Genomic DNA, 22,699 nt, shown 5'->3' on the forward strand with positions numbered 1-22,699 from the left:
TTCAAGACCATGTGTGGGGGTTGCCCCATGTATGCCCAGAACGCTTTGTACAGGGCACTTTTGTGAAGAGCTCATGTGTGGCAAGGCTAAGAGATAGAGATAGCTAGAGATTGCAGCCAGCTAGAGATAGCTCCGAATCGCTTTATGATCCAGCACAGTTATTTATTGACTCTGGGTTGTTACCTAAGCCAAATTCCAATCACTGAGATCTTGGTCTTGGACTAGACAGTCTCATTTATGCAGCGCAGTCTCTGTGCCCAGCCGAAGGGACCCCTCTAGAGCAGGGTTGGAGGTGGAGGACTCAGAAGCCAAGGCTGGGCTGTCTGGCCACCATGAAGCCAATGCTGTTCAGCTACTTGCTTTTATCCATTTTCCCATTCTGCTCAGCGGAGCTTTACAGGGCGGAGGCAGAGAGAATCATGAACGAGACTCCTCTAATAGACGGGTAAATACCAGCCCCTGCTGCTCCCTGCCCTGTCGCGGCAAGTTGGGAAACTCTCCCTAGAGGGAACGAGCCTCCCCCCATACTCCTGCCCTGGGCCCCCCGTACTCCCCTCACCACCGGAGCTCTGCAGGAGAGGGAGGGGGAGCGATATGGTTTACCCTGGAGCTGGGCAGGTGATATATTCTCAGCACCTCGTGGCGTGAGGCCAGGCCAGCGTGAGCGCATAGCAGCTGCCGAACTCAGGCAATGGAAATGCAGGCTCAGGAGTGAGTCCCCACTGCACGCAAGAGGCTCTCCATGGCAGGGAAGCATGCCTGCTACCCCGGCGCCACGCAGCCCCTGAGGGAGCGGCCGGCCCTCCCGGGAGCTTTTCCTTACCAAGGGGTAGAGTCATCCCCTCTGCGCAGCCCCCAGCTCAGGGGAAGGCAGGGTGCACCAGCTCCATCCAACAGGAAAGTTTCCCACCTGCTCAAGGATTCTCAGTTCCCTGAGAAACCCCCCAGTGATGCAAGCCCTGCGCGGCTCCATTTCCAGCAAACCCCCACCCTGGGGAAGCCCCACGACTCGGAACTCCACAGGGACCTGCTCAGTGTGCCCCATGGGAAATGCTGGAGTTTCTGGCATGCCCCAGGGGAATGGGAGGGCAGGGTGGATTTGCATGTGGTGGGTTATCAGGGCCAGGCCATGCTGCACTACACCATGAGTTCGCTGCAAAACATAAAGGGGAAACCCAGCCCTGCTGGCACATCACAGCCAGGGGAAAGTGGCTGCTCCCAGCTGGGGGAGAACCCCATGAGGTCAGGCCGGGAGCAGCTCGGAGAGACCCTGAGGAAGGTGGGAGCATTGGTCCAAGGACCATGTCCGTCCCACAGTGCGACAGGCACAAAGCTAGTGGGCCGTCACGGAGCGGAGGAGAAACCCCAGCACGGAGTCATTTTACTAGCCTGTGGGGTTTGGCTGCAGGGCTCACTGGGGCTTCCCAATCTCAGCTGGGCAAAGCCCTGGGAACTGGCCTGCCTCAGAGGAGCTGCCATCCCCAGCGCATGCCAGGAGGTCACTGCTACCCAGCAGTGTTTCTGCATTTCCCTCGGCCTCCTTGGCACTAAGGAAAGCCTGGGTCCCTGGAGCTGCTGCAGACAGCAAGCCACAGCCCAGAGGGGGATGAAGCGCAGGGTCTGGCTGGGCCGGGCAGGCGGGTGTGTGGCATGGGCGGGGGGACGCAGCTGCTGCAGTTACTGGCTTCAGGGGTAGGAGGGGTAAGTGTGATGCTGATCTGCAAGCTGCGCTAGAGAGAAAGGGGCACCTGGACTGAGACTGTTACTGATACCCGGGGGGTTGCCAGACTCAGGCTTTGGGGCTTGCCAGATTCAGAGCAGGCAAAAGGTCTGCACACCTAGGGGGAGTCACTGAGACAGGGGGCTGGGTGTCACGGCTCTTCCACCCCTGGGCCTCCACGTCGCTCTGCCAGTGACTTGTGCCACCCCTCCCGCTGCTAGTCCGTTCGTGGGCTCCCACCCCCAGCTCGGTCACTGCCCCCAGTCCTGGCCCACAGCCCCCCAGGCCTGCCTTGGGCCCCTCCAGCGTAGCGACGAGCAGGTGGACCCAACCGTGTGCGCATCCATCCAGTGGAGCTGGTCCTGCTCGCAGGGCTGGCACTGCCCCATATCCATGGGAGACTGACCTGAGCCTGCAGCGGTGAGGAGCCAGGCACAGTCCCGGTGAGCCCTGGGGGCGCTGGACTGCAGGGTGAGCCCCTTGTCAGCCCTTTCCCTTGGGCTCAGTGGGGAGACGCTCTTCACCCCCCGCAGCGAGGCTGAGGGCTGCCAAATTGGGCAGTGTCGCCCTGGGCCGCCCGTACTCCCCTCAGCCCTTCCACACCCTGTCCCCAGGTTAAACCAGAAAGAAGGGGCAGGACCCCCCCAGCTATACAGAAAGGGAAGAGGATCCCCCCAGGCTGAGACCCCGCGGGCTGGTGCTTGACAGAGCCAGAGGGACCCCTCCTCTTTCCTGGGCCCCAGCCCGACTGCCCTGGCGCTAGGCAGCAGCGCAGAGGGAGACGTCATCCCGCGTGATCTTCCAGGCCGAGGCACAGTGACCAGGGACAGAAATAACCCCCGCGGGCCGTCTGGTGCTGAGTGACGTGGGGAGGGGGCTGTCTGCGGACCGAAAGGGGAAGACGCCCCCGCAGTTGCAGCATACACCTTGCTTCCCCCAGCCGCGTGACACTTCCTTAAATGACGGCAGTGGCAGCCGCGTAAGTCAGCAAGCTGGGGCGGTTCTCGGGGGCCTGACGGGGGCCGGTTCGAGGTGGAGAGGGACCGCCCCTGAGAGCCCACCACGGGCGCAATCCTGCGCTGGCCAGGGGGGCGGATGAGCTGTGTCTGTGCTGCCGAGGGGGCATCACAAGCCGGCCTCAAATGCAGCTGGCTGGGGTGTGGGAGCAGGGCACGCTGCGGGTGTGGGCTGCACAACCCTGCCGGGAGCCCTGGCAATGCCCAGCTGGAGTCTGTGGTGTGTGCAGGGCAGCCGGCCCCTGCCGTGCTCTGAGCCGGGAAGCTGAGGACGCTGGTTAAAGGCCCAGAGGAGAGGAAACTCACAGGCAGCCAGTTCAGTAACTAACCCTACCCCCACCCCCCAGGAGAGCACCCACGGCAAATGGCAGCTGCCTCCCTCCAAGCAGGAGCCTGCTGCCACCCACCCCGCTGTGCCACGCGGCTCCGGCCACCTGGCCATGGCTCCCCAAGCCTTGGAGCAGGTTAATGTTGCCAGGAACAGTGCCTGGAGCTGTGGCCTGCGGAGTTCCCTGCGGGGTTTTCCATCGGCTCTTGGAACCCCTCTGCCTTCCTTCTTGTGATTAGTTTCTTACCCAGGAAAGAGAAACACTCAAAACTCCTGGAAAGAAAAACTCCTCCAGCCTCTCTGCTCATCGTGGACTCGCTGGGGAATTCCCCTCTGGCTCCAGCGTGGCGCAGGGAGGCTCTGGGTGGAATTTCGGGCAGTAACACAGGAATGTCTGGGCACCTCTGGCTGCTCTCGTTCCAGGACAGAATGGTACCTTGGCTGAGTGCTGGCATTTGCCTGGGCTCTCTCGCATGCTGAGCAGGGGCAGGGGTCTTTGCATACGCATCTGGGACCATCACAGCTACCTCCTGGCTGCTGTATAACACCCCCGAGCAAGGCCTTGGATCAACCCTTCCCGTGCCAAGGCCGCATGCCCTCCCAGGCCGGGCACAGCCCTCCCTCCACGGAGCAATCCACAGCCCTGCCTGTGTTCCGGCAGTGAGAGAGTTAATTCAGCGCCCTTGAGCACAGAGCTAGGAAGCCCCCAATCCATTTCCCTGGGGTCAGCTGCTTCCATGAGCCTCCTGCAGCAAAGCCAGCGGAGGGGCTCTCCTGGGGCTTCGTTTCCTGCTCTGGCTCATACAGAGCAGTCCGGGAACTGTGGCCTCTGGAACGCAGCCCAGGTAACAGCCAGTGTCATCCCTGCCGCCTTCACCTGGGGATTAGGCAGGAGCCAAAGGGCAAAAGAACGTAGGGTTGCCAACGCTCCAGGATGTCCTGGGATCTCCAGGAATTAATGGTTAATCTTTAATTAAAGTTTATGTTACGTGATGAAACCTCCAGGAATACGCCCAGCCGAAACTGGCAACCCTAAGGAAGCGAATGGTGGGAAAGCCTGAGAAGGTGAAAGGGTACCAGGGGGCCCATGGGGAGCACTAGCCTAGCTCCTGGCAGCTGAGATGTGGACACATTCCACAGGCCCATGGAACAACGGATCCATCACCCCTGTGTACAAACACAGACCCAAACAACTGCCACGCCGCAGCAGCAAACTCTTCCCTAGCACCCTCATCACACGGCAGCCAGCCTAGGGTGACCAGACAGCAAAAATCGGGACGGGGGTGGGGGGTAATAGGAGCCTATATGAGAAAAAGACCCAAAAACAGGTCTGTTCCCATAAAATCGGGACATCTGGTCACCCTAAGCCAGCCAGTCACACGGACACCCTCCAGAAAGGCAAAGTGGTTCCCTGCCAGGAAGCGCTTCGTGGACAGAGCTTCATCCCGCAGAGGGAAACCGCCAGCAGGGGAGGATACGTGCTGGCTGCGTCACCTACACAAAGCTTTCTGTTCAGCAAGGAAGCTTAAACTGCTGCAGAAATGGAACCGGGGGGAATCAGTAAATCCACGTGCCGAGCCGTCCAATGCGGGAGAAAAAACAACCAGCAGCAAAGAGTCCTCCAAGCGCAGGACTGTAGAGAAGCCTCTGCCTCATCTGGAAACCTCCCGCCAGAGCTGGGAAAGACACCCAGCAGGAGTTTTCAGAGAAAGCCCCCAAACAACCCAATGAGAGTCAAATGTTACGACAGAGATTGAACAGGCCCTGAGCTGCACTCAGTCAGCCTCAGCCACAGGCTTTCAGGGAGTTTCAGCCTGGCTGGCAAAGCACCAGGAGAAAATCTCTAGGGGCCTTGCAAACATGTAGGGTTGCCCAGCATGTGACCCACCCTCAAGCCACCTCCCCCGCCCCCAACACACCAGGGGTCTGGCTCTTCCTGACACTGGGGCAGGGCTTGTCTAGCTGGTCCTGCAGCAGCGCCTCACTGGAGTGCAACCAACCGATCGTGATCATCGGTGGTTAAAAACAGCGCCTCCTGACTCCAGCCACCGCCAGCATCCTCCCTCCTGCAGCCCCTGCCTCACTGAGCTCCAGGGGATGAGGCGCTTGGGCACGAGGCAGCTGCCATGCTGTGTATCATGCTCCCTTATCTGCCGCCAGCCCAGCCCTGCTCCCCCCGGCCCCCTCCAAGCCACCAGCAACCTTAACAGCTCTTTGTCCCCGGCCCCTGCCAGCTGCCACCTCCGTTCAACACACTGCCACAAACTGGGCTGGGAGCCAGCGGCTCCCGGGTTCTGATCCCTGTCTGGAGGCCAGCACACCTGCCCAAGTCACTGCACCTGCCCGGGCCGCAGTTTCATGGGCGATGTCAAGGCCAGAAGCCAGCCTGAGCTTGTGCAGAGCGCAGCCTCCTGCCTGGCCCCATTGCCTTGGGCTGGACTGTATCCACAGAAAAAGCCATTCGGTCTTAGGCTAAAGATTCCTTGTCCCTGGGCAACCCTTCCCATGGCCAATCCCCCGCCGAGCAGGACGCCTGTCTTGTTGGCTAGTCTTCAACTGCCAGACGCTGGGAAGAGAGGCAAGCCTAGCGGGGCTGGAGACGGCACTGCGAGGGTTAATCTGCGAGGGTTAATCTGGGCTGCTGGGACCTCCTGCCTGGCCTCTGCCCAGGCTGGGTTAGTGTAAGGAGGGGAGAGAGGCAGAGTGTCGGCTCGCATGCAGAGAGCTGGGCAGGGCTCCCGGGGGGCGGGGAGGCAGGATATTGCCATGCTCAGGACTGCAGCCTGTCCGGAGGGTTTCTACTAAGGGCAGGCAGGTTCCAGGCACCCGCCAGCTGGCAGCTGAGCCAGGGGCAGCTCAGCAGGGCAAGGGCACAAACCGGGGAGCCGGTGCGAGCCCTGGGCACTCAGCCGCTGAAGGACTAAGGTGTGTCCGCTGTATGGGCTACGGCCCAGGTCTTGCAGGCTGCCGAGGGGCCAGCCAGCTCCAGGCACTGGACCTGGAATTGCTGCTGGCCCCGGCGATCTCGGCTTCGCTGAGCAGGTTTGGAGGAGCTGGGACGGGACCAGTGGGGATGGCCCGTCCCCTCGGGCTGTGCAGAAGCCAGCTGACACCCGGGCATGGCTAATGCCACAGTGCAGAGAGGGCCCCGTCTCCGCTGCGCAGAGATGGGAGGAGAGAGCACGGGCAGGCGGGCAGGCGGGTCTGTGCCAAGCCATCCCTTGCTTTGAAACGCATGCAACAGCGAAACACTGGGGGTCTGGGTCGGCAGCAGCAAAGGCGCCAGCCCAGAGTTGGTTACGGTTGTGGCCCCGGTTCCAAACGCTGGCTGCAGCCGGCTGCGGGGCTTCGGGGGGAGTGGCACGCTCACGCGCCGGTGTGGAATCCTGAAAACACAGAGCTGGGGCAATGCTCAGCAGAGGAGGGGGCCGAGGTGCCCCCCAGGCCGATACAGCCCTCCAGCCTGCCTGTGTAGGAACTAACCCTCACCAGGCCTCGTCTGCAAACACCAGTTGTGCTGCTTCAGCTCTCTGGACACAATGGACAAGGTACAAGCCCCGAGCGAGCGTGTGTAACCCACACACCTCCTGGGGTGGGGCTCTGTCCCATCGAGTGGCACCGAGACCACTGAGAGAGCGATTAATGAGTCTGCCCTACAGCCTTCGCTACCAGCCAGTTGGCTCTTGCTCATGTGGTAGCGGCTCATGCACTAAGCTCCAGAGGGTTCGATCCCGCCCGCCGACGACCAGGGTACATGTGGACGCAGCTACCCTGGGATAAATGTGCTTAGAGGAGAGTGGCTAGTCCTGTCCTGGCAGCGGAATAAAGCTCCTTTACACCATAACCTGGTGTCCACGCCAGGGGGTGACCTGGTGTAACTGTCGGTACCTGGCCCCCCTGCAAACATGGGGGGTAGCCCAGCCCTAGGATCTGCCCCTCACACCAGCATACCGTTTTTGGGTAGTGCTACACGCCAGCCTTGCCTGGTGCCCGTCCACGCCCAGGCTTCCCCTGGGCTGAGGGCTCATGCCAGACACTCGACTCCCCTGCCCCAAGGGGTCGGGCGGGGCTGCTCCCCCCGCATGTGGGGGGCACAGGAGCACGGCTCCCAGGCTCCCTCACTTTCATCCCTTTCTTTTCCAGACACAACGACCTGCCCTGGCAGCTGCTGAAAAAGTTTAACAACAGGCTAAGCGTGGCGCCGGCAAACCTCACCCTGCTCAACGACACCCACACCAGCATCCCCAAGCTGCGGAGTGGGCGCGTGGGGGGGCAGGTAGGCTGTAGATCCCGCGGGTAGGGCCCACACAGCCACGCTCGCAGCAGGGCACTGGCGTACACCGACCGGCAGCACTCACGCCCCCATGACGGCAGCAGAGCCGGGGACACTGACTCCAGCCGAGGAGCCTGTATGACTCAGCCTGGCTCCCTGGCGGGAGATCTCCCTGGAAAGCCCCCGGCAGGCGAGCCGCGCCTCGCTCTCGGCTGAGCAATTGCTGGACTTTTCCTAGGGCCAGAGGAAGCCAGCCCCTGTCACCCACCTGCTGCCTGCACTTCCCCAGCATGGCCGCTTTCACTTCCACCGTGCTCAGGCTCCGGCTCCCTGACACCCAGGGATCCAGCCCAGCCCCCAGGCCAGGTGGGACCCGGCAGCTCATCTGCAAAGCTGCTCACCACTTTCACTGCAGGTCCCAGAGGCTCTGAGCCCAGGGATGGAGCCAGGAGCTACCGACGCTCTGTGACCGTCAGCAGCCACCTGACCTCTCTGGGTCTGTGCCCACCTGGGGTGAGAATCCCCTGGCAGCGGCTGGCTGCTTGTGCATGCCACCCCCCCAGTCCCAGGTACCAAGCGAGCCCGGGGCACCCCTGTGCTCGCCCCACAGCTGGCTCTGGGATGGGTGTGGGTTGAAGGTGGCAATGTATGAAGCAAAGCAGCCTCCTGAACAACTTAAGGCTGCCCTGCCCCATGGCGCTGCCCCGCACGGAGGGCCGGGCTCCTTAACTCCCCGCTTGTCTCCCTGCTCAGTTCTGGGCGGCTTACGTGCCCTGCGATACCCAGAACAAAGACGCAGTGAAGCGAACGCTGGAGCAGATCGACGTCATTCACCGCATGTGCGACAAGTACCCCGAGGCCTTTGTGTGTGTCACCGACAGCACAGGTGAGCGATGGAGCGTGGCCCCTGCCCAGCTCCTTGCGGGGATGGGGGGTGCAGGAGCTGAGCGAGGACGCCCCAGGCCGCATCCCGGCCCAGAATGAGCTGGGTGAGGGGGACCTCCCTGCCCAGCAGCCGCTGCCATTCCGCACCCAGCACCCTGCCCGGGCATGGTCCTTGCCAGCCCCTTGTATGGGGGAGGTAGCTCCCTGGTACCCTGCCATGTGTGCCTCTGGGGGAGGCATCTCTCTCTGCAGACGTGCCTGCCCTGTGCAAAGCCCACTGAGGTTTCCAGCAGTCGGTAGCTGGGAGCTCGAGTTGTCACGAGCCAGCCCCTCCGAGGTCTCCTACAAGGGTAGCTAGGGCCTGCCAGGCAGAAGGGGAGCTCAGCAGGCCCTAGGCAACACCCCCTCGTGAGCAACCTGGCACTCATTAGCCGGCGCGGCTCGCTGGGACTCCCCCTGCCCGCTGACTCAGGCCTGGGAAATGCTGCTCTTGCAGGCATAGAAGATGCCTTCCAAGCAAAGAAGGTTGCCAGCTTGATTGGCGTGGAGGGCGGCCACTCCATGGACAGCAGCCTGGGCACCCTGCGGATGCTCTACCGGCTGGGGGTGCGCTACATGACCCTCTCCCACAGCTGCAACACCCCCTGGTAAGGACCCCAGTGCTGGGGTGCATGGCAGCTTGCTGGGCCCCAGTGGGGTCGGGACGCAGGGGGCAGAAGAACGGGGCCTGGTGGGTTTGGAACAACATACAGGGACCCCGGGATTCCCCAGGTGAGTGAGTCCCCGTGCGGGTCCCGGGGCCCAGAGAGGGCTGAGAACGGTGCCAATGCCTTTTCCTGCCCCTGTGCTGGCACTCGGGGGCAGGCAGCAGCCTAGTGCCAATAAATAGCTCAGGCCGCGCGGGCTCACCAAGAGCTGGGCTGATGTGTGCGCTCTGGCTCGCAGGGTGGACAACTGGCTGGTGGACACAGACCAGGAACAGCCCGTCCACAACGGCCTGTCACAATTTGGGAAGGTGAGTGGGAATGGCCCCTGCATGTGCACTGCCTGGGGGGCTGGAAGCCGACATCCCCATGCCCACACATGGGGCAGGGAGCTCTCCAGCTGGAGACCCTCGTGGGGATGGGGAGGGGACAGAGCGCCCGCACTTCTCCAGCCAGGGACCAGCCTTTCTGGAAGGGGCGCTGCTGGCATATCAGGGCCTGGGACAGGCTGTCTACTCCCATCACCGGGGCTGCTCTTGCCACGTCCCAGAGCAAGGCCCGCCAGGCCTGCTGCTGCGGAGGCTGATCTAGCCTGGCTCCCAGCGTGACAGCTGCCAGTCCCTGGCCACATTCCCAAAGCCACTGTGGTGTTTTCCAAGCCAGCAGCAGCCTGGCAGTACAAACTCCTGACCCCACTGCACCATCCTCAACCCCCGGCCTCTCTGGGATGCCTGGTCCCCCATTCTCATCCCCCTGCCCCCCCATTCTCATCCCCCTGCCCCATGGGCAGAGAAACCTGGTGGCTGCTCACCTCCAGTGCCTGATGGCTTCTGTGCCACTGCCCAGCTCTCCACTGGCACGGGGAGGGGGGTGAAGTTCACATCCTGTGGGCTGACTCCCCCCACGTTACCCCAGGGGCCCCGGAGCCCTGCCGTCTGCCCCACTGCACCGCCCTGTTCCTAAAGCGCCGTATGGCTGCTGCCCCTGGAGCCCCCAGCCCTGCTCACCCCCATTTACCCACATGCAGGGCACAGCGAGCCGGGGCAGCTCACTCACACAGGGGCCAGAGGAAAGCGTGAGCTGCTGGAAGTTGACACGGGGGTGGGCGCTCCTGTCCCTGCCCCGTCTTCCCCCCATCCCCATTCGATGTGCTGCCTGCTGCACTCGCCCCCCGGCCCCCTGGCTCAGACTCCACTCGCCCAGGGGGAGGGGGCAAGGTCCCATTCACTCGGGGAGGTGGGGCGAGTCTAAGTGGGGTGAGGAGGGGTGCCCAGGAGAACATGCAGGTCCCACCGCTCAGACTCTGCAGGGCCTGGGGCCAGCTTGTCCCTGATGTGGCCTGCGCCGCACAGGAGGGGCCCGCACTCAGCACCCGTCCCTCATCTGCTCCCCCAGCGCGTGGTCCGGGAGATGAATCGCCTAGGCATGCTGGTCGACCTGGCCCACGTGTCTGTGCGGACGATGGCAGACGCCCTAGAGGTTTCCAAAGCTCCTGTTATATTCAGCCACTCATCAGCCTATGAGCTCTGCAGAAGCAGGCGCAATGTGCCCGACGACATCCTCCGCAGGGTGGTAAGATGGCCTGGATGCACAGAGTGATGAGCGTTTCCTCCAGCACAGGAGATCGGGGCGCACAGCTCCAAACCAGGCAGAGAGGGACCAGCTCTTGGGCAGGAGCAGCTCCCGCACAGACAGCCCCTAGGCAAAACCGGCACGAGCCACCAGTGCTTTCACCCCAGCAGGGGTCAGGAAGGAAATATCCCTTGTGGGATAGCAGGCCCTGCTGGGAGCCCAGGCCAGGGGCGGGATCCCGGGTGTGAGGGGCCGGGCGCAAGAGGCTGGGGGCGGGATCGTGGGTGCGAGAGGCCGGGGGCAGGATCCCATGGCGGGATTCCAGGCACAAAGGGGCAGGGGCAGGATCCCGTGGCGAGACCCCAGGCACAAAGGGGCAGGGGCAGGATCCCGTGGCGAGACCCCAGGCACAAGGGGGCAGGGGCAGGATCCCGGGTGTGAGGGGATGGGGGCGGGATCCCGGGCATAAGGGGCCACTGGCAGAATCCCATGGCAGGATCCCAGGCACAAGGGGGCAGGGGCAGGATCCTGGGTATGAAGGGGCAGTGGCAGGATCCTGTGGCGGGATCCCAGGCACAAGGGGGCAGGGGTGGGATCCCAGATGTGAGGGGCCGGGGGCGGGATCCCATGGCGGGATCCCAGGCACAAGGGGGCAGGGGCGGGATCCCGGGCATAAGGGGCCACTGGCAGAATCCCATGGCAGGATCCCAGGCACAAGGGGGCAGGGGCGGGATCCTGGGTATGAAGGGGCAGTGGCAGGATCCTGTGGCGGGATCCCAGGCACAAGGGGGCAGGGGTGGGATCCCGGATGTGAGGGGCTGGGAGCGGGATCCCAGGCACAAGGGGGCAGGGGTAGGATCCCGTGGCGGGATCCCAGGCACAAGGGGGCAGGGGCGGGATCCTGTGGCGGGATCCCAGGCACAAGGGGGCAGGGGCGGGATCCTGTGGCGGGATCCCAGGCACAAGGGGGCAGGGGCGGGATCCTGGGTATGAAGGGGCAGTGGCAGGATCCTGTGGCGGGATCCCAGGCACAAGGGGGCAGGGGTGGGATCCCAGATGTGAGGGGCCGGGGGCGGGATCCCATGGCGGGATCCCAGGCACAAGGGGGCAGGGGCGGGATCCTGGGTATGAAGGGGCAGTGGCAGGATCCCGTGGCGGGATCCCAGGCACAAGGGGGCAGGGGTGGGATCCCGGATGTGAGGGGCTGGGAGCGGGATCCCAGGCACAAGGGGGCAGGGGCAGGATCCTGTGGCGAGACCCCAGGCACAAGGGGGCAGGGGCGGGATCCCGTGGCGGGATCCCAGGCACAAGGGGGCAGGGGCGGGATCCCGTGGCGGGATCCCAGGCACAAGGGGGCAGGGGTAGGATCCCGGATGTGAGGGGCTGGGAGCGGGATCCCAGGCACAAGGGGGCAGGGGTAGGATCCTGTGGCGAGACCCCAGGCACAAGGGGGCAGGGGCGGGATCCCGTGGCGAGACCCCAGGCACAAGGGGGCAGGGGCGGGATCCCGTGGCGAGACCCCAGGCACAAGGGGGCAGGGGCGAGATCCTGTGGCGGGATCCCAGGCACAAGGGGGCAGGGGCGGGATCCCGTGGCGAGACCCCAGGCACAAAGGGGCAGGGGCAGGATCCCGTGGCGGGATCCCAGGCACAAAGGGGCAGGGGCGGGATCCTGGGTATGAAGGGGCAGTGGCAGGATCCTGTGGCGGGATCCCAGGCACAAGGGGGCAGGGGTGGGATCCCAGATGTGAGGGGCCGGGGCAGGATCCCATGGCGGGATCCCAGGCACAAGGGGGCAGGGGCGGGATCCCAGGCACGAAGGGGCAGGGGCGGGATCCCGTGGCGGGATCCCAGGCACGAAAGTGCAGGGGCGGGATCCCGTGGCGGGATCCCAGGCACGAAGGGGCAGGGGCGGGATCCCGTGGCGGGATCCCAGGCACAAGGGGGCAGGGGCAGGATCCCGTGGCGGGATCCCAGGCACAAGGGGGCAGGGGCGGGATCCCGTGGCGGGATCCCAGGCACAAGGGGGCAGGGGCGGGATCCCGTGGCGGGATCCCAGGCACAAGGGGGCAGGGGCGGGATCCCGTGGCGGGATCCCAGGCACAAGGGGGCAGGGGCGGGATCCCGTGGCGGGATCCCAGGCACAAGGGGGCAGGGGCGGGATCCCGTGGCGGGATCCCAGGCACAAGGGGGCAGGGGCGGGATCCCGTGGCGGGATCCCAGGCACAAGGGGGCAGGGGCGGGATCCCGTGGCGGGATCCCAGGCACAAGGGGGCAGGGGCGGGATCCCGTGGCGGGATCCCAGGCACAAGGGGGCAGGGGCGGGATCCCGTGGCGGGATCCCAGGCACAAGGGGGCAGGGGCGGGATCCCGTGGCGGGATCCCAGGCACAAGGGGGCAGGGGCGGGATCCCGTGGCGGGATCCCAGGCACAAGGGGGCAGGGGCGGGATCCCGTGGCGAGACCCCAGGCACAAAGGGGCAGGGGCCGGATCCCGTGGCGGGATCCCAGGCACAAGGGGGCAGGGGCGGGATCCCGTGGCAGGATCCCAGGCACAAGGGGGCAGGGGCGGGATCCCGTGGCGGGATCCCAGGCACAAGGGGGCAGGGGCGGGATCCCGTGGCGAGATCCCAGGCACAAGGGGGCAGGGGCGGGATCCTGTGGCGGGATCCCAGGCACAAGGGGGCAGGGGCGGGATCCCGTGGCGAGACCCCAGGCACAAGGGGGCAGGGGCAGGATCCTGGGTATGAAGGGGCAGTGGCAGGATCCCAGGCACAAGGGGGCAGGGGCGGGATCCCGTGGCGGGATCCCAGGCACAAGGGGGCAGGGGCGGGATCCCGTGGCGAGACCCCAGGCACAAGGGGGCAGGGGCAGGATCCTGGGTATGAAGGGGCAGTGGCAGGATCCCAGGCACAAGGGGGCAGGGGCGGGATCCCGTGGCGGGATCCCAGGCACAAGGGGGCAGGGGCGGGATCCCGTGGCGGGATCCCAGGCACAAGGGGGCAGGGGCGGGATCCCGTGGCGGGATCCCAGGCACAAGGGGGCAGGGGCGGGATCCCGTGGCGGGATCCCAGGCACAAGGGGGCAGGGGCGGGATCCCGTGGCGGGATCCCAGGCACAAGGGGGCAGGGGCGGGATCCCGTGGCGGGATCCCAGGCACAAGGGGGCAGGGGCGGGATCCCGTGGCGGGATCCCAGGCACAAGGGGGCAGGGGCGGGATCCCGTGGCGGGATCCCAGGCACAAGGGGGCAGGGGCGGGATCCCAGATGTGAAGGGCCGGGGCAGGATCCCATGGCGGGATCCCAGGCACAAGGGGGCAGGGGCGGGATCCCGGGTACGAAGGGGCAGGGGCGGGATCCCGTGGCGGGATCCCAGGCACGAAGGGGCAGGGGCGGGATCCCGTGGCGGGATCCCAGGCACGAAGGGGCAGGGGCGGGATCCCGTGGCGGGATCCCAGGCACGAAGGGGCAGGGGCGGGATCCCGTGGCGGGATCCCAGGCACGAAGGGGCAGGGGCGGGATCCCGTGGCGGGATCCCAGGCACGAAGGGGCAGGGGCGGGATCCCGTGGCGGGATCCCAGGCACGAAGGGGCAGGGGCGGGATCCCGTGGCGGGATCCCAGGCACGAAGGGGCAGGGGCGGGATCCCGTGGCGGGATCCCAGGCACGAAGGGGCAGGGGCGGGATCCCGTGGCGGGATCCCAGGCACGAAGGGGCAGGGGCGGGATCCCGTGGCGGGATCCCAGGCACAAGGGGGCAGGGGCGGGATCCCGTGGCGGGATCCCAGGCACAAGGGGGCAGGGGCGGGATCCCGTGGCGGGATCCCAGGCACAAGGGGGCAGGGGCGGGATCCCGGATGTGAGGGGCTGGGAGCGGGATCCCAGGCACAAGGGGGCAGGGGTAGGATCCCGTGGCGGGATCCCAGGCACAAGGGGGCAGGGGCGGGATCCTGTGGCGGGATCCCAGGCACAAGGGGGCAGGGGCGGGATCCCGTGGCGAGACCCCAGGCACAAGGGGGCAGGGGCGGGATCCCGTGGCGAGACCCCAGGCACAAGGGGGCAGGGGCGGGATCCTGTGGCGGGATCCCAGGCACAAGGGGGCAGGGGCGGGATCCCGTGGCGAGACCCCAGGCACAAAGGGGCAGGGGCGGGATCCCGTGGCGGGATCCCAGGCACAAAGGGGCAGGGGCGGGATCCTGGGTATGAAGGGGCAGTGGCAGGATCCTGTGGCGGGATCCCAGGCACAAGGGGGCAGGGGTGGGATCCCAGATGTGAGGGGCCGGGGCAGGATCCCATGGCGGGATCCCAGGCACAAAGGGGCAGGGGCGGGATCCCAGGCACGAAGGGGCAGGGGCGGGATCCCGTGGCGGGATCCCAGGCACGAAGGGGCAGGGGCGGGATCCCGTGGCGGGATCCCAGGCACGAAGGGGCAGGGGCGGGATCCCGTGGCGGGATCCCAGGCACGAAGGGGCAGGGGCGGGATCCCGTGGCGGGATCCCAGGCACGAAGGGGCAGGGGCGGGATCCCGTGGCGGGATCCCAGGCACGAAGGGGCAGGGGCGGGATCCCGTGGCGGGATCCCAGGCACGAAGGGGCAGGGGCGGGATCCCGTGGCGGGATCCCAGGCACGAAGGGGCAGGGGCGGGATCCCGTGGCGGGATCCCAGGCACGAAGGGGCAGGGGCGGGATCCCGTGGCGGGATCCCAGGCACGAAGGGGCAGGGGCGGGATCCCGTGGCGGGATCCCAGGCACGAAGGGGCAGGGGCGGGATCCCGTGGCGGGATCCCAGGCACAAGGGGGCAGGGGCGGGATCCCGTGGCGGGATCCCAGGCACAAGGGGGCAGGGGCGGGATCCCGTGGCGGGATCCCAGGCACAAGGGGGCAGGGGCGGGATCCCGTGGCGGGATCCCAGGCACAAGGGGGCAGGGGCGGGATCCCGTGGCGGGATCCCAGGCACAAGGGGGCAGGGGCGGGATCCCGTGGCGGGATCCCAGGCACAAGGGGGCAGGGGCGGGATCCCGTGGCGGGATCCCAGGCACAAGGGGGCAGGGGCGGGATCCCGTGGCGGGATCCCAGGCACAAGGGGGCAGGGGCGGGATCCCGTGGCGGGATCCCAGGCACAAGGGGGCAGGGGCGGGATCCCGTGGCGGGATCCCAGGCACAAGGGGGCAGGGGCGGGATCCCGTGGCGGGATCCCAGGCACAAGGGGGCAGGGGCGGGATCCCGTGGCGGGATCCCAGGCACAAGGGGGCAGGGGCGGGATCCCGTGGCGGGATCCCAGGCACAAGGGGGCAGGGGCGGGATCCTGGGTATGAAGGGGCAGTGGCAGGATCCCAGGCACAAGGGGGCAGGGGCGGGATCCCGTGGCGGGATCCCAGGCAGAAGGGGGCAGGGGCGGGATCCCGTGGCGGGATCCCAGGCACAAGGGGGCAGGGGCGGGATCCCGTGGCGGGATCCCAGGCACAAGGGGGCAGGGGCGGGATCCCGTGGCGGGATCCCAGGCACAAGGGGGCAGGGGCGGGATCCCGGGTATGAAGGGGCAGTGGCGGGATCCCAGGCACAAGGGGGCAGGGGCGGGATCCCGTGGCGGGATCCCAGGCACAAGGGGGCAGGGGCGGGATCCCGTGGCGGGATCCCAGGCACAAGGGGGCAGGGGCGGGATCCCGTGGCGGGATCCCAGGCACAAGGGGGCAGGGGCGGGATCCCGTGGCGGGATCCCAGGCACAAGGGGGCAGGGGCGGGATCCCGTGGCGGGATCCCAGGCACAAGGGGGCAGGGGCGGGATCCCGTGGCGGGATCCCAGGCACAAGGGGGCAGGGGCGGGATCCCGTGGCGGGATCCCAGGCACAAGGGGGCAGGGGCGGGATCCCGTGGCGGGATCCCAGGCACAAGGGGGCAGGGGCGGGATCCCGTGGCGGGATCCCAGGCACAAGGGGGCAGGGGCGGGATCCCGTGGCGGGATCCCAGGCACAAGGGGGCAGGGGCGGGATCCCGTGGCGGGATCCCAGGCACAAGGGGGCAGGGGCGGGATCCCGTGGCGGGATCCCAGGCACAAGGGGGCAGGGGCGGGATCCCGTGGCGGGATCCCAGGCACAAGGGGGCAGGGGCGGGATCCCGTGGCGGGATCCCAGGCACAAGGGGGCAGGGGCGGGATCCCGTGGCGGGATCCCAGGCACAAGGGGGCAGGGGCGGGATCCTGGGTATGAAGGGGCAGTGGCAGGATCCCAGGCACAAGGGGGCAGGGGCGGGATCCCGTGGCGGGATCCCAGGCACAAGGGGGCAGGGGCGGGATCCCGTGGCGGGATCCCAGGCACAAGGGGGCAGGGGCGGGATCCCGTGGCGGGATCCCAGGCACAAGGGGGCAGGGGCGGGATCCCGTGGCGGGATCCCAGGCACAAGGGGGCAGGGGCGGGATCCCGTGGCGGGATCCCAGGCACAAGGGGGCAGGGGCAGGATCCTGGGTATGAAGGGGCAGGGGCAGGATCCTGGGTATGAAGGGGCAGTGGCAGGATCCCGTGGCGGGATCCCAGGCACAAGGGGGCAGGGGCGGGATCCCGTGGCGGGATCCCAGGCACAAGGGGGCAGGGGCGGGATCCCGTGGCGGGATCCCAGGCACAAGGGGGCAGGGGCGGGATCCCGTGGCGGGATCCCAGGCACAAGGGGGCAGGGGCGGGATCCCGTGGCGGGATCCCAGGCACAAGGGGGCAGGGGCGGGATCCCGTGGCGGGATCCCAGGCACAAGGGGGCAGGGGCGGGATCCCGTGGCGGGATCCCAGGCACAAGGGGGCAGGGGCGGGATCCTGGGTGCAAGGGGCCAGTGGTAACTTCACGCTGGCAGTGAGAACCTAAGTGTCTGAGCTGGTGCTGCTGACGGTGGCTTGCACAGCCTGCTGGCTGGATCGCTGCAGGGAGGGGTCCAGGGCTCTGCATGGGAAGCAGCATGCTGGGGACCATGGCGAGCAGCACCGCCGCCGGCTCCCCAGTTCATGGACAACCGGCTCCTCCGGCGCTGGGGCAGGTGTGGGATCCCTGCCCCAGGAGCAGCAGCTGAGACCCTGGGCTGCCCGGCCCACAGAGCCCTCACCTGCTGCAGCCTTTGGGAACCCGCATGCATGGGCCGGTGGTAACATCGGCCAGGGGAGGCTAAGCCTCCCCTAACCCAGGCCCTGGGCCCGCCCGTGCTCTGCCCCAAGGCCCCGCCCTCACTCCCCTTCTCCCCTAGGCCGGTGCAGCGGTCGAGCCAGCTCCTTGGGCCAGCCAGCAGCCTGGTGCTCAGGCCAGTGCTCGGGGGTTGGGCCAGCCAGTGCAGCCAGGGGCGGGCCAGTCAGCAGCTCAGGGAGGGTGGGCAGGGGCTCCTCTGGTCATGTCGGGGGGTCTTATGGCTTCAGCAGGTGCGGGGCAGGGCCCCCTAGCCTCCCCAAAAGGCAGGGTCACCTGCTGCCCATGCCTGCATGTCTCCGCCTGCAGAACGAGACGGGTGGCCTGGTGATGGTGAACTTCTACAACATGTACGTGTCCTGCAACAAGGAGGCTGCCAACCTGTCCCAGGTCGCAGGTGAGTCTGGCGCCAGCCCTGAGGGACGGGGGGTTCCCGCACACCGGGCCTTGCCCGCTCACCTCTGGCACTTCCCCCCGCAGATCACCTGGATCACGTCAAGAAGGTGGCTGGCTCCGCGGCGGTTGGCTTTGGCGGGGACTACGACGGCGTGCCCACGTAAGGAATGGCACGTGGCGGAGCGGGCGAGGGCTTCCTAACCCCACCGAACAGCCAGCCCCTGGCAGCGCTAGCAGGGCCATCTGTGAGCCATGCCCAGCCATGCAGGCTGGGGCCCAGCTCCCACAGCCCTGGGGCCCAGGGCACCCCAGAGCAGGCTGACCTGGGGTTTGCCCTCCTGTAGGTTCCTTCCCTGAGCTTGCCCCAGAGCCTCGGCGTCTCACCCCGCTGGTCTCCAGGGAGACACTGGCCAGGCCTTGGGGGTTGCTTTACTGCTCAGAAACCGATCCTGGCCCGTTGCTGAGCCTTGGAGAGAAATGTCCCCCCCGTGCCAGGCCCCTGCCAGGGCCCCTCCAGCCCTGGAACCGAGCCATGGGGCAGCTCCTGGTACCAAGGTTCTACAGGAGACAACAGGCTGCAGCTCCCCCCCGCCACCTCAGCCCCTCGGCTAGGGGCCCTGCGCAAAGGCGTCCCGAGCGAGTCATGTCTCCCTCGAGGGGCAGCGCGTGCACCCTGTGTGAGCCGGCCCGTGCACCGGCTCCCAAGGACACAGCGCCCTGGGCTGGGGTGCCTGCTTCATAGGCCTCACCACCTCTTCCTGCTGTGGGGCCCATCGGCTTGGGAGCTGGGGGAGGGGAGAGGGGGCTCCCCAAGGCAGAACCCTTTGAGTCACACTCCTGGGTCTAGCAAGAAGGTGCGTTACCAGTGAGGGGCTCTAGGGGGCGCACACTTCATAGCTCCTGTGGGCTGATTTCGTGGTACATCCCAGGGGCTCTTGGCGTCCCCCCATTCCTCCCACCAGCTCCCTGTGTGCCCCATCCCTCTATAGTGCCCATGCCCCTCTAGTGCATGGACTCCCTCAGCTTCCCCCCCAACCAGGGGTCCTGGGCAACCCTCATTCCCCTCCTCCCCCATACCAGGGTCCCCCATTCTTCCCTCATGCCAGGGGCTGTGTGCACCCCCAGTTTCCTCTTCCCCCACTTATTTTGGGGGGGAATTAATAGGGGGCAAGAGGAAACTGGGGGTGGGAACCTTGAGTGCAAACTCTTTGCAAGTTGGGCCAATTAACCCTGGAAACCACGTCCCCAGGGGAGCCCCATGGCCTGAGCTATGCAGGGGTCAGAGTTGCTACTCACAGTGCTTCTGGCTGGCCTGGGAACCGCCAAACCAAGCTGTGAGCTCAGTGCTTTCCGGCACGTTGCAGGCTTCCCCAGGGGCTGGAGGATGTTTCCAAATACCCCGAGTTAATAGCTGAGTTACTGAGAAGGAAGTGGACTGAAGCCGAAGTGAAAGCTGCCCTCGCCATGAACCTGCTGAGAGTCTTCAAGAAGGCGGAGGAGGTGAGTGAGAAGAGATGGGAGAGTCGCTGCACGGAGCGCTGGCCCGCCCATGCCCCCCTCATTGCAGGGCCAGGTACCTGCCTCTCCATGAGCCACCCAGCAGCCCGGCCCTAACCCAGCAGTGCTGCCATGGGGCTCTGTGCCCCCACCCCGCACCTGCCATGCTGATCCTGCACGCAGCTCTATGTCCCCGTCCCATGGCACAGTCCCGGCCCTGGCCCGTGCACTCCATGTCCCCGCTCCGCGGCACAGTCCCGGCCCTGGCCCGTGCACTCCATGTCCCCGCTCCGCAGCGCAGACCCGGCCCTGGCCCGCGCCTCCGTGTCCCCGCTCCGTAGCGCAGACCCGGCCCTGGCCCGCGGCTCCGTAGCGCAGACCCGGCCCTGGCCCGCGGCTCCGTAGCGCAGACCCGGCCCTGGCCCGCGGCTCCGTAGCGCAGACCCGGCCCTGGCCCGCGGCTCCGTGTCCCCGCTCCGCAGCGCAGACCCGGCCCTGGCCTGCGGCTCCGTGTCCCCGCTCCGCAGCGCAGACCCGGCCCTGGCCTGCGGCTCCGTGTCCCCGCTCCGCAGCGCAGACCCGGCCCTGGCCTGCGGCTCCGTGTCCCCGCTCCGCAGCACAGACCCGGCCCTGGCCTGCGGCTCCGTGTCCCCGCTCTGCAGCGCAGACCCGGCCCTGGCCTGCGGCTCCGTGTCCCCGCTCCGCAGCGCAGACCCGGCCCTGGCCTGCGGCTCTGTGTCCCCGCTCCACAGTGCAGACCCGGCCCTGGCCTGTGGCTCTGTGTCCCTGCTCCGCAGTGCAGAGCCGGCCGTGGCCCATGGCTCCACTCTGCAGCACACTGTGAGAAGCTGACTGTTTCCTTTCCCTGGTAGGTGAGGGACAGCCTGTCCCAGGAGCCACCTGACGATGAGCCGATTGCCTATGAGGAACTGGAAGGGCAGTGCAGAACCAGCTACGGGTACCCTGCCCGTGCCAAAGCCAGCACCCCCAGCGTGCTGCCAGCCGCTCTCATCATCCCCCTCCTTTACTCCCTCCTCCTGTAGAGCTCTGGAAGCAGAGCCCAGACCCCCACCCCTTCTCACTTCTGAGCCAGCCCGGCTGGAGCGGGAGGGGTGCAACCCAACTCTCCACTGCCCTGGGGCTGGCCCTGCATGAAGGGGAGCCGATCAGACCACAGCTGCCCTACTATCTCCCAGTCTCACTGGGCCCAAAGGGGGTGAGATTCAGTCATGTTGGACACAGGCCTGGCTGCCATGACACGGGCTGCCATGATCGAAGCTGGGTTAAGTGGCCACGCCCCAGCCTGGGCCCCGGTTTGCCTCTGGACAGTCAACCTGGGCCTCCATGCGGCTTTTCACAGGGGTTGTGCCTTTGGCACCCAGCCATCACCTGCAATGCTGCAGTATGTGAATTAAAGCTGTCTCTGCTCCCTGCTGTCTGTCTAGTCTATGAACTAGGACCAGCCACACCTCCCCAAAGCCAGTGCGAGCCCTCACCCCAGCAGGCCGGGCTAGGCCAGCCCCCAGCTTTCCCCTGGGCTGAAGGCAGGAGCAGGACAGCCTTTTCACTAGGTTCTTTCCGAGACGAAGCTCAGGGGCTAGAAGGCTGGGGTGGGAGAGGAGCAGCTGCCCCGTGTGCCCACGCCAGGGACCAGGGATCTGTGGCAGCCTTTACATGGTGAAGGCACTGTGCAGACGTTAATCATTAGCTAATTAGCTGGCCAATCAATCATCCTGTTAGCAATTTCCTCTAACATTCAAAGAACAGCCTGTCTTTACAGCGGAGGCGGCAGCAGGCACCTGGTAAACAGGCCTGCAAAAGCAAGCTCTCTTCCTGTTGCATTTGCAAGTTGGCTGCAGCACAGAGCCCCCACCTTCCAGCGAAACTGGCAAGGATACATAGCGCTCCTGGGCTCTGGCTATCCCGTACCAGGCCTCCCAGCCAGGCCCCTTCCCTCCAGGGAGGCAGGCACTGGAGGCTTCTACCCCAGACGCAAGATGGGGGAGTGGCAGGCTCAGGAGCCAGCTGACCGGATAGTTGCCCTTTCATCCCCTATTCAAACCCAGCCTGGGTCAGGGGCTAAACGGGTGAAGTGAGTCAGGCTCAAAGTTCACCCACCTCCCCCGGAATCCATGCTGGTGCTTTCACCAAGTGAAAAGTGGGCCGTGCGATGAGCCAGCAGGGAGCAAACCGCTTCTGGGAAGAGGGGCGAGGGCTGGAAACCCCGCACAACACAGGGTTAGTATTCCCCTGGCGTGAGCGCTGGTGAGAGGGGCCAGAATGCTAGAGCTGAGGCCTGGAGCCCTCCAGTATCTGCAGAGCAGGGACCCGCATGAGCCATAGCAGTGCCAGCATCCCCGGCCGTCCTCCCACGAAGGGATGCCCTCAGCTGCTCCATGCTGCGTGTACGCGAAGCTGAAGGCACCAACTCCTACTGATGCAGGATTTGGCCCTTGAGTTTGTTTGACGGCCCCTGGGGCTGACTCTTCGTGCCTCCTGCAGAGGTGGCAGAGCTGGTGCTCCCCGCCAGGGGGAGGCTTGTTCCCTGCCCTGGTGGACACTAGAACTCGCTGGGTTATTGATGAGCCGGTAGTTGCTCATCTGCAGCTTTGCTGTCCTAGAGAGTTCTCTGCATTGCAAACCCCCGTATGCGGGGCTGGGTGAAAGGGGCTGGGGAATTGGCTCTGGGCACCATAGAATCATAGAATATCAGGGTTGGAAGGGACCTCAGGAGGTCATCTAGTCCAACCCCCTGCTCAAAGCAGGACCAATCCCCAATTAAATCATCCCAGCCAGGGCTTTGTCAAGCCTGACCTTAAAAACTTCTAAGGAAGGAGATTCTACCACCTCCCTAGGTAACGCATTCCAGTGTTTCACCACCCTCCTAGTGAAAAAGTTTTTCCTAATATCCAACCTAAACCTCCCCCACTGCAACTTGAGACCATTACTCCTTGTTCTGTCATCTGCTACCATTGAGAACAGTCTAGAGCCATCCTCTTTGGAACCCCCTTTCAGGTAGTTGAAAGCAGCTATCAAATCCCGCCTCATTCTTCTCTTCTGAAGACTAAACAATCCCAGTTCCCTCAGCCTCTCCTCATAAGTCGTGTTCCAGTCCCCTAATCATTTTTGTTGCCCTCCGCTGGACTCTTTCCAATT

General features: G+C 66.0%; 1 protein-coding gene across 1 annotated transcript; it reads left to right on the plus strand.

Annotated features, from left to right (window-relative positions):
• Positions 1 to 135: 135 nt before the first annotated feature.
• On the plus strand, positions 136 to 20,972 carry DPEP1 (dipeptidase 1). The gene is made up of 10 exons (XM_084644998.1): positions 136 to 445; positions 7,208 to 7,340; positions 8,091 to 8,223; positions 8,719 to 8,869; positions 9,168 to 9,237; positions 10,322 to 10,498; positions 17,960 to 18,047; positions 18,131 to 18,206; positions 19,411 to 19,546; positions 20,416 to 20,972. Exons 1-10 carry the CDS (start codon positions 333 to 335, stop codon positions 20,584 to 20,586), a joined length of 1,248 nt encoding a protein of 415 aa, XP_084501124.1. The 5' UTR covers positions 136 to 332; the 3' UTR covers positions 20,587 to 20,972.
• Positions 20,973 to 22,699: the final 1,727 nt, after the last annotated feature.

This window comes from Lepidochelys olivacea (genome assembly GCF_965140295.1).
Source record: "Lepidochelys olivacea isolate rLepOli2 genome assembly, chromosome: 12".
NCBI classification, from domain to species: Eukaryota; Metazoa; Chordata; order Testudines; family Cheloniidae; genus Lepidochelys; species Lepidochelys olivacea.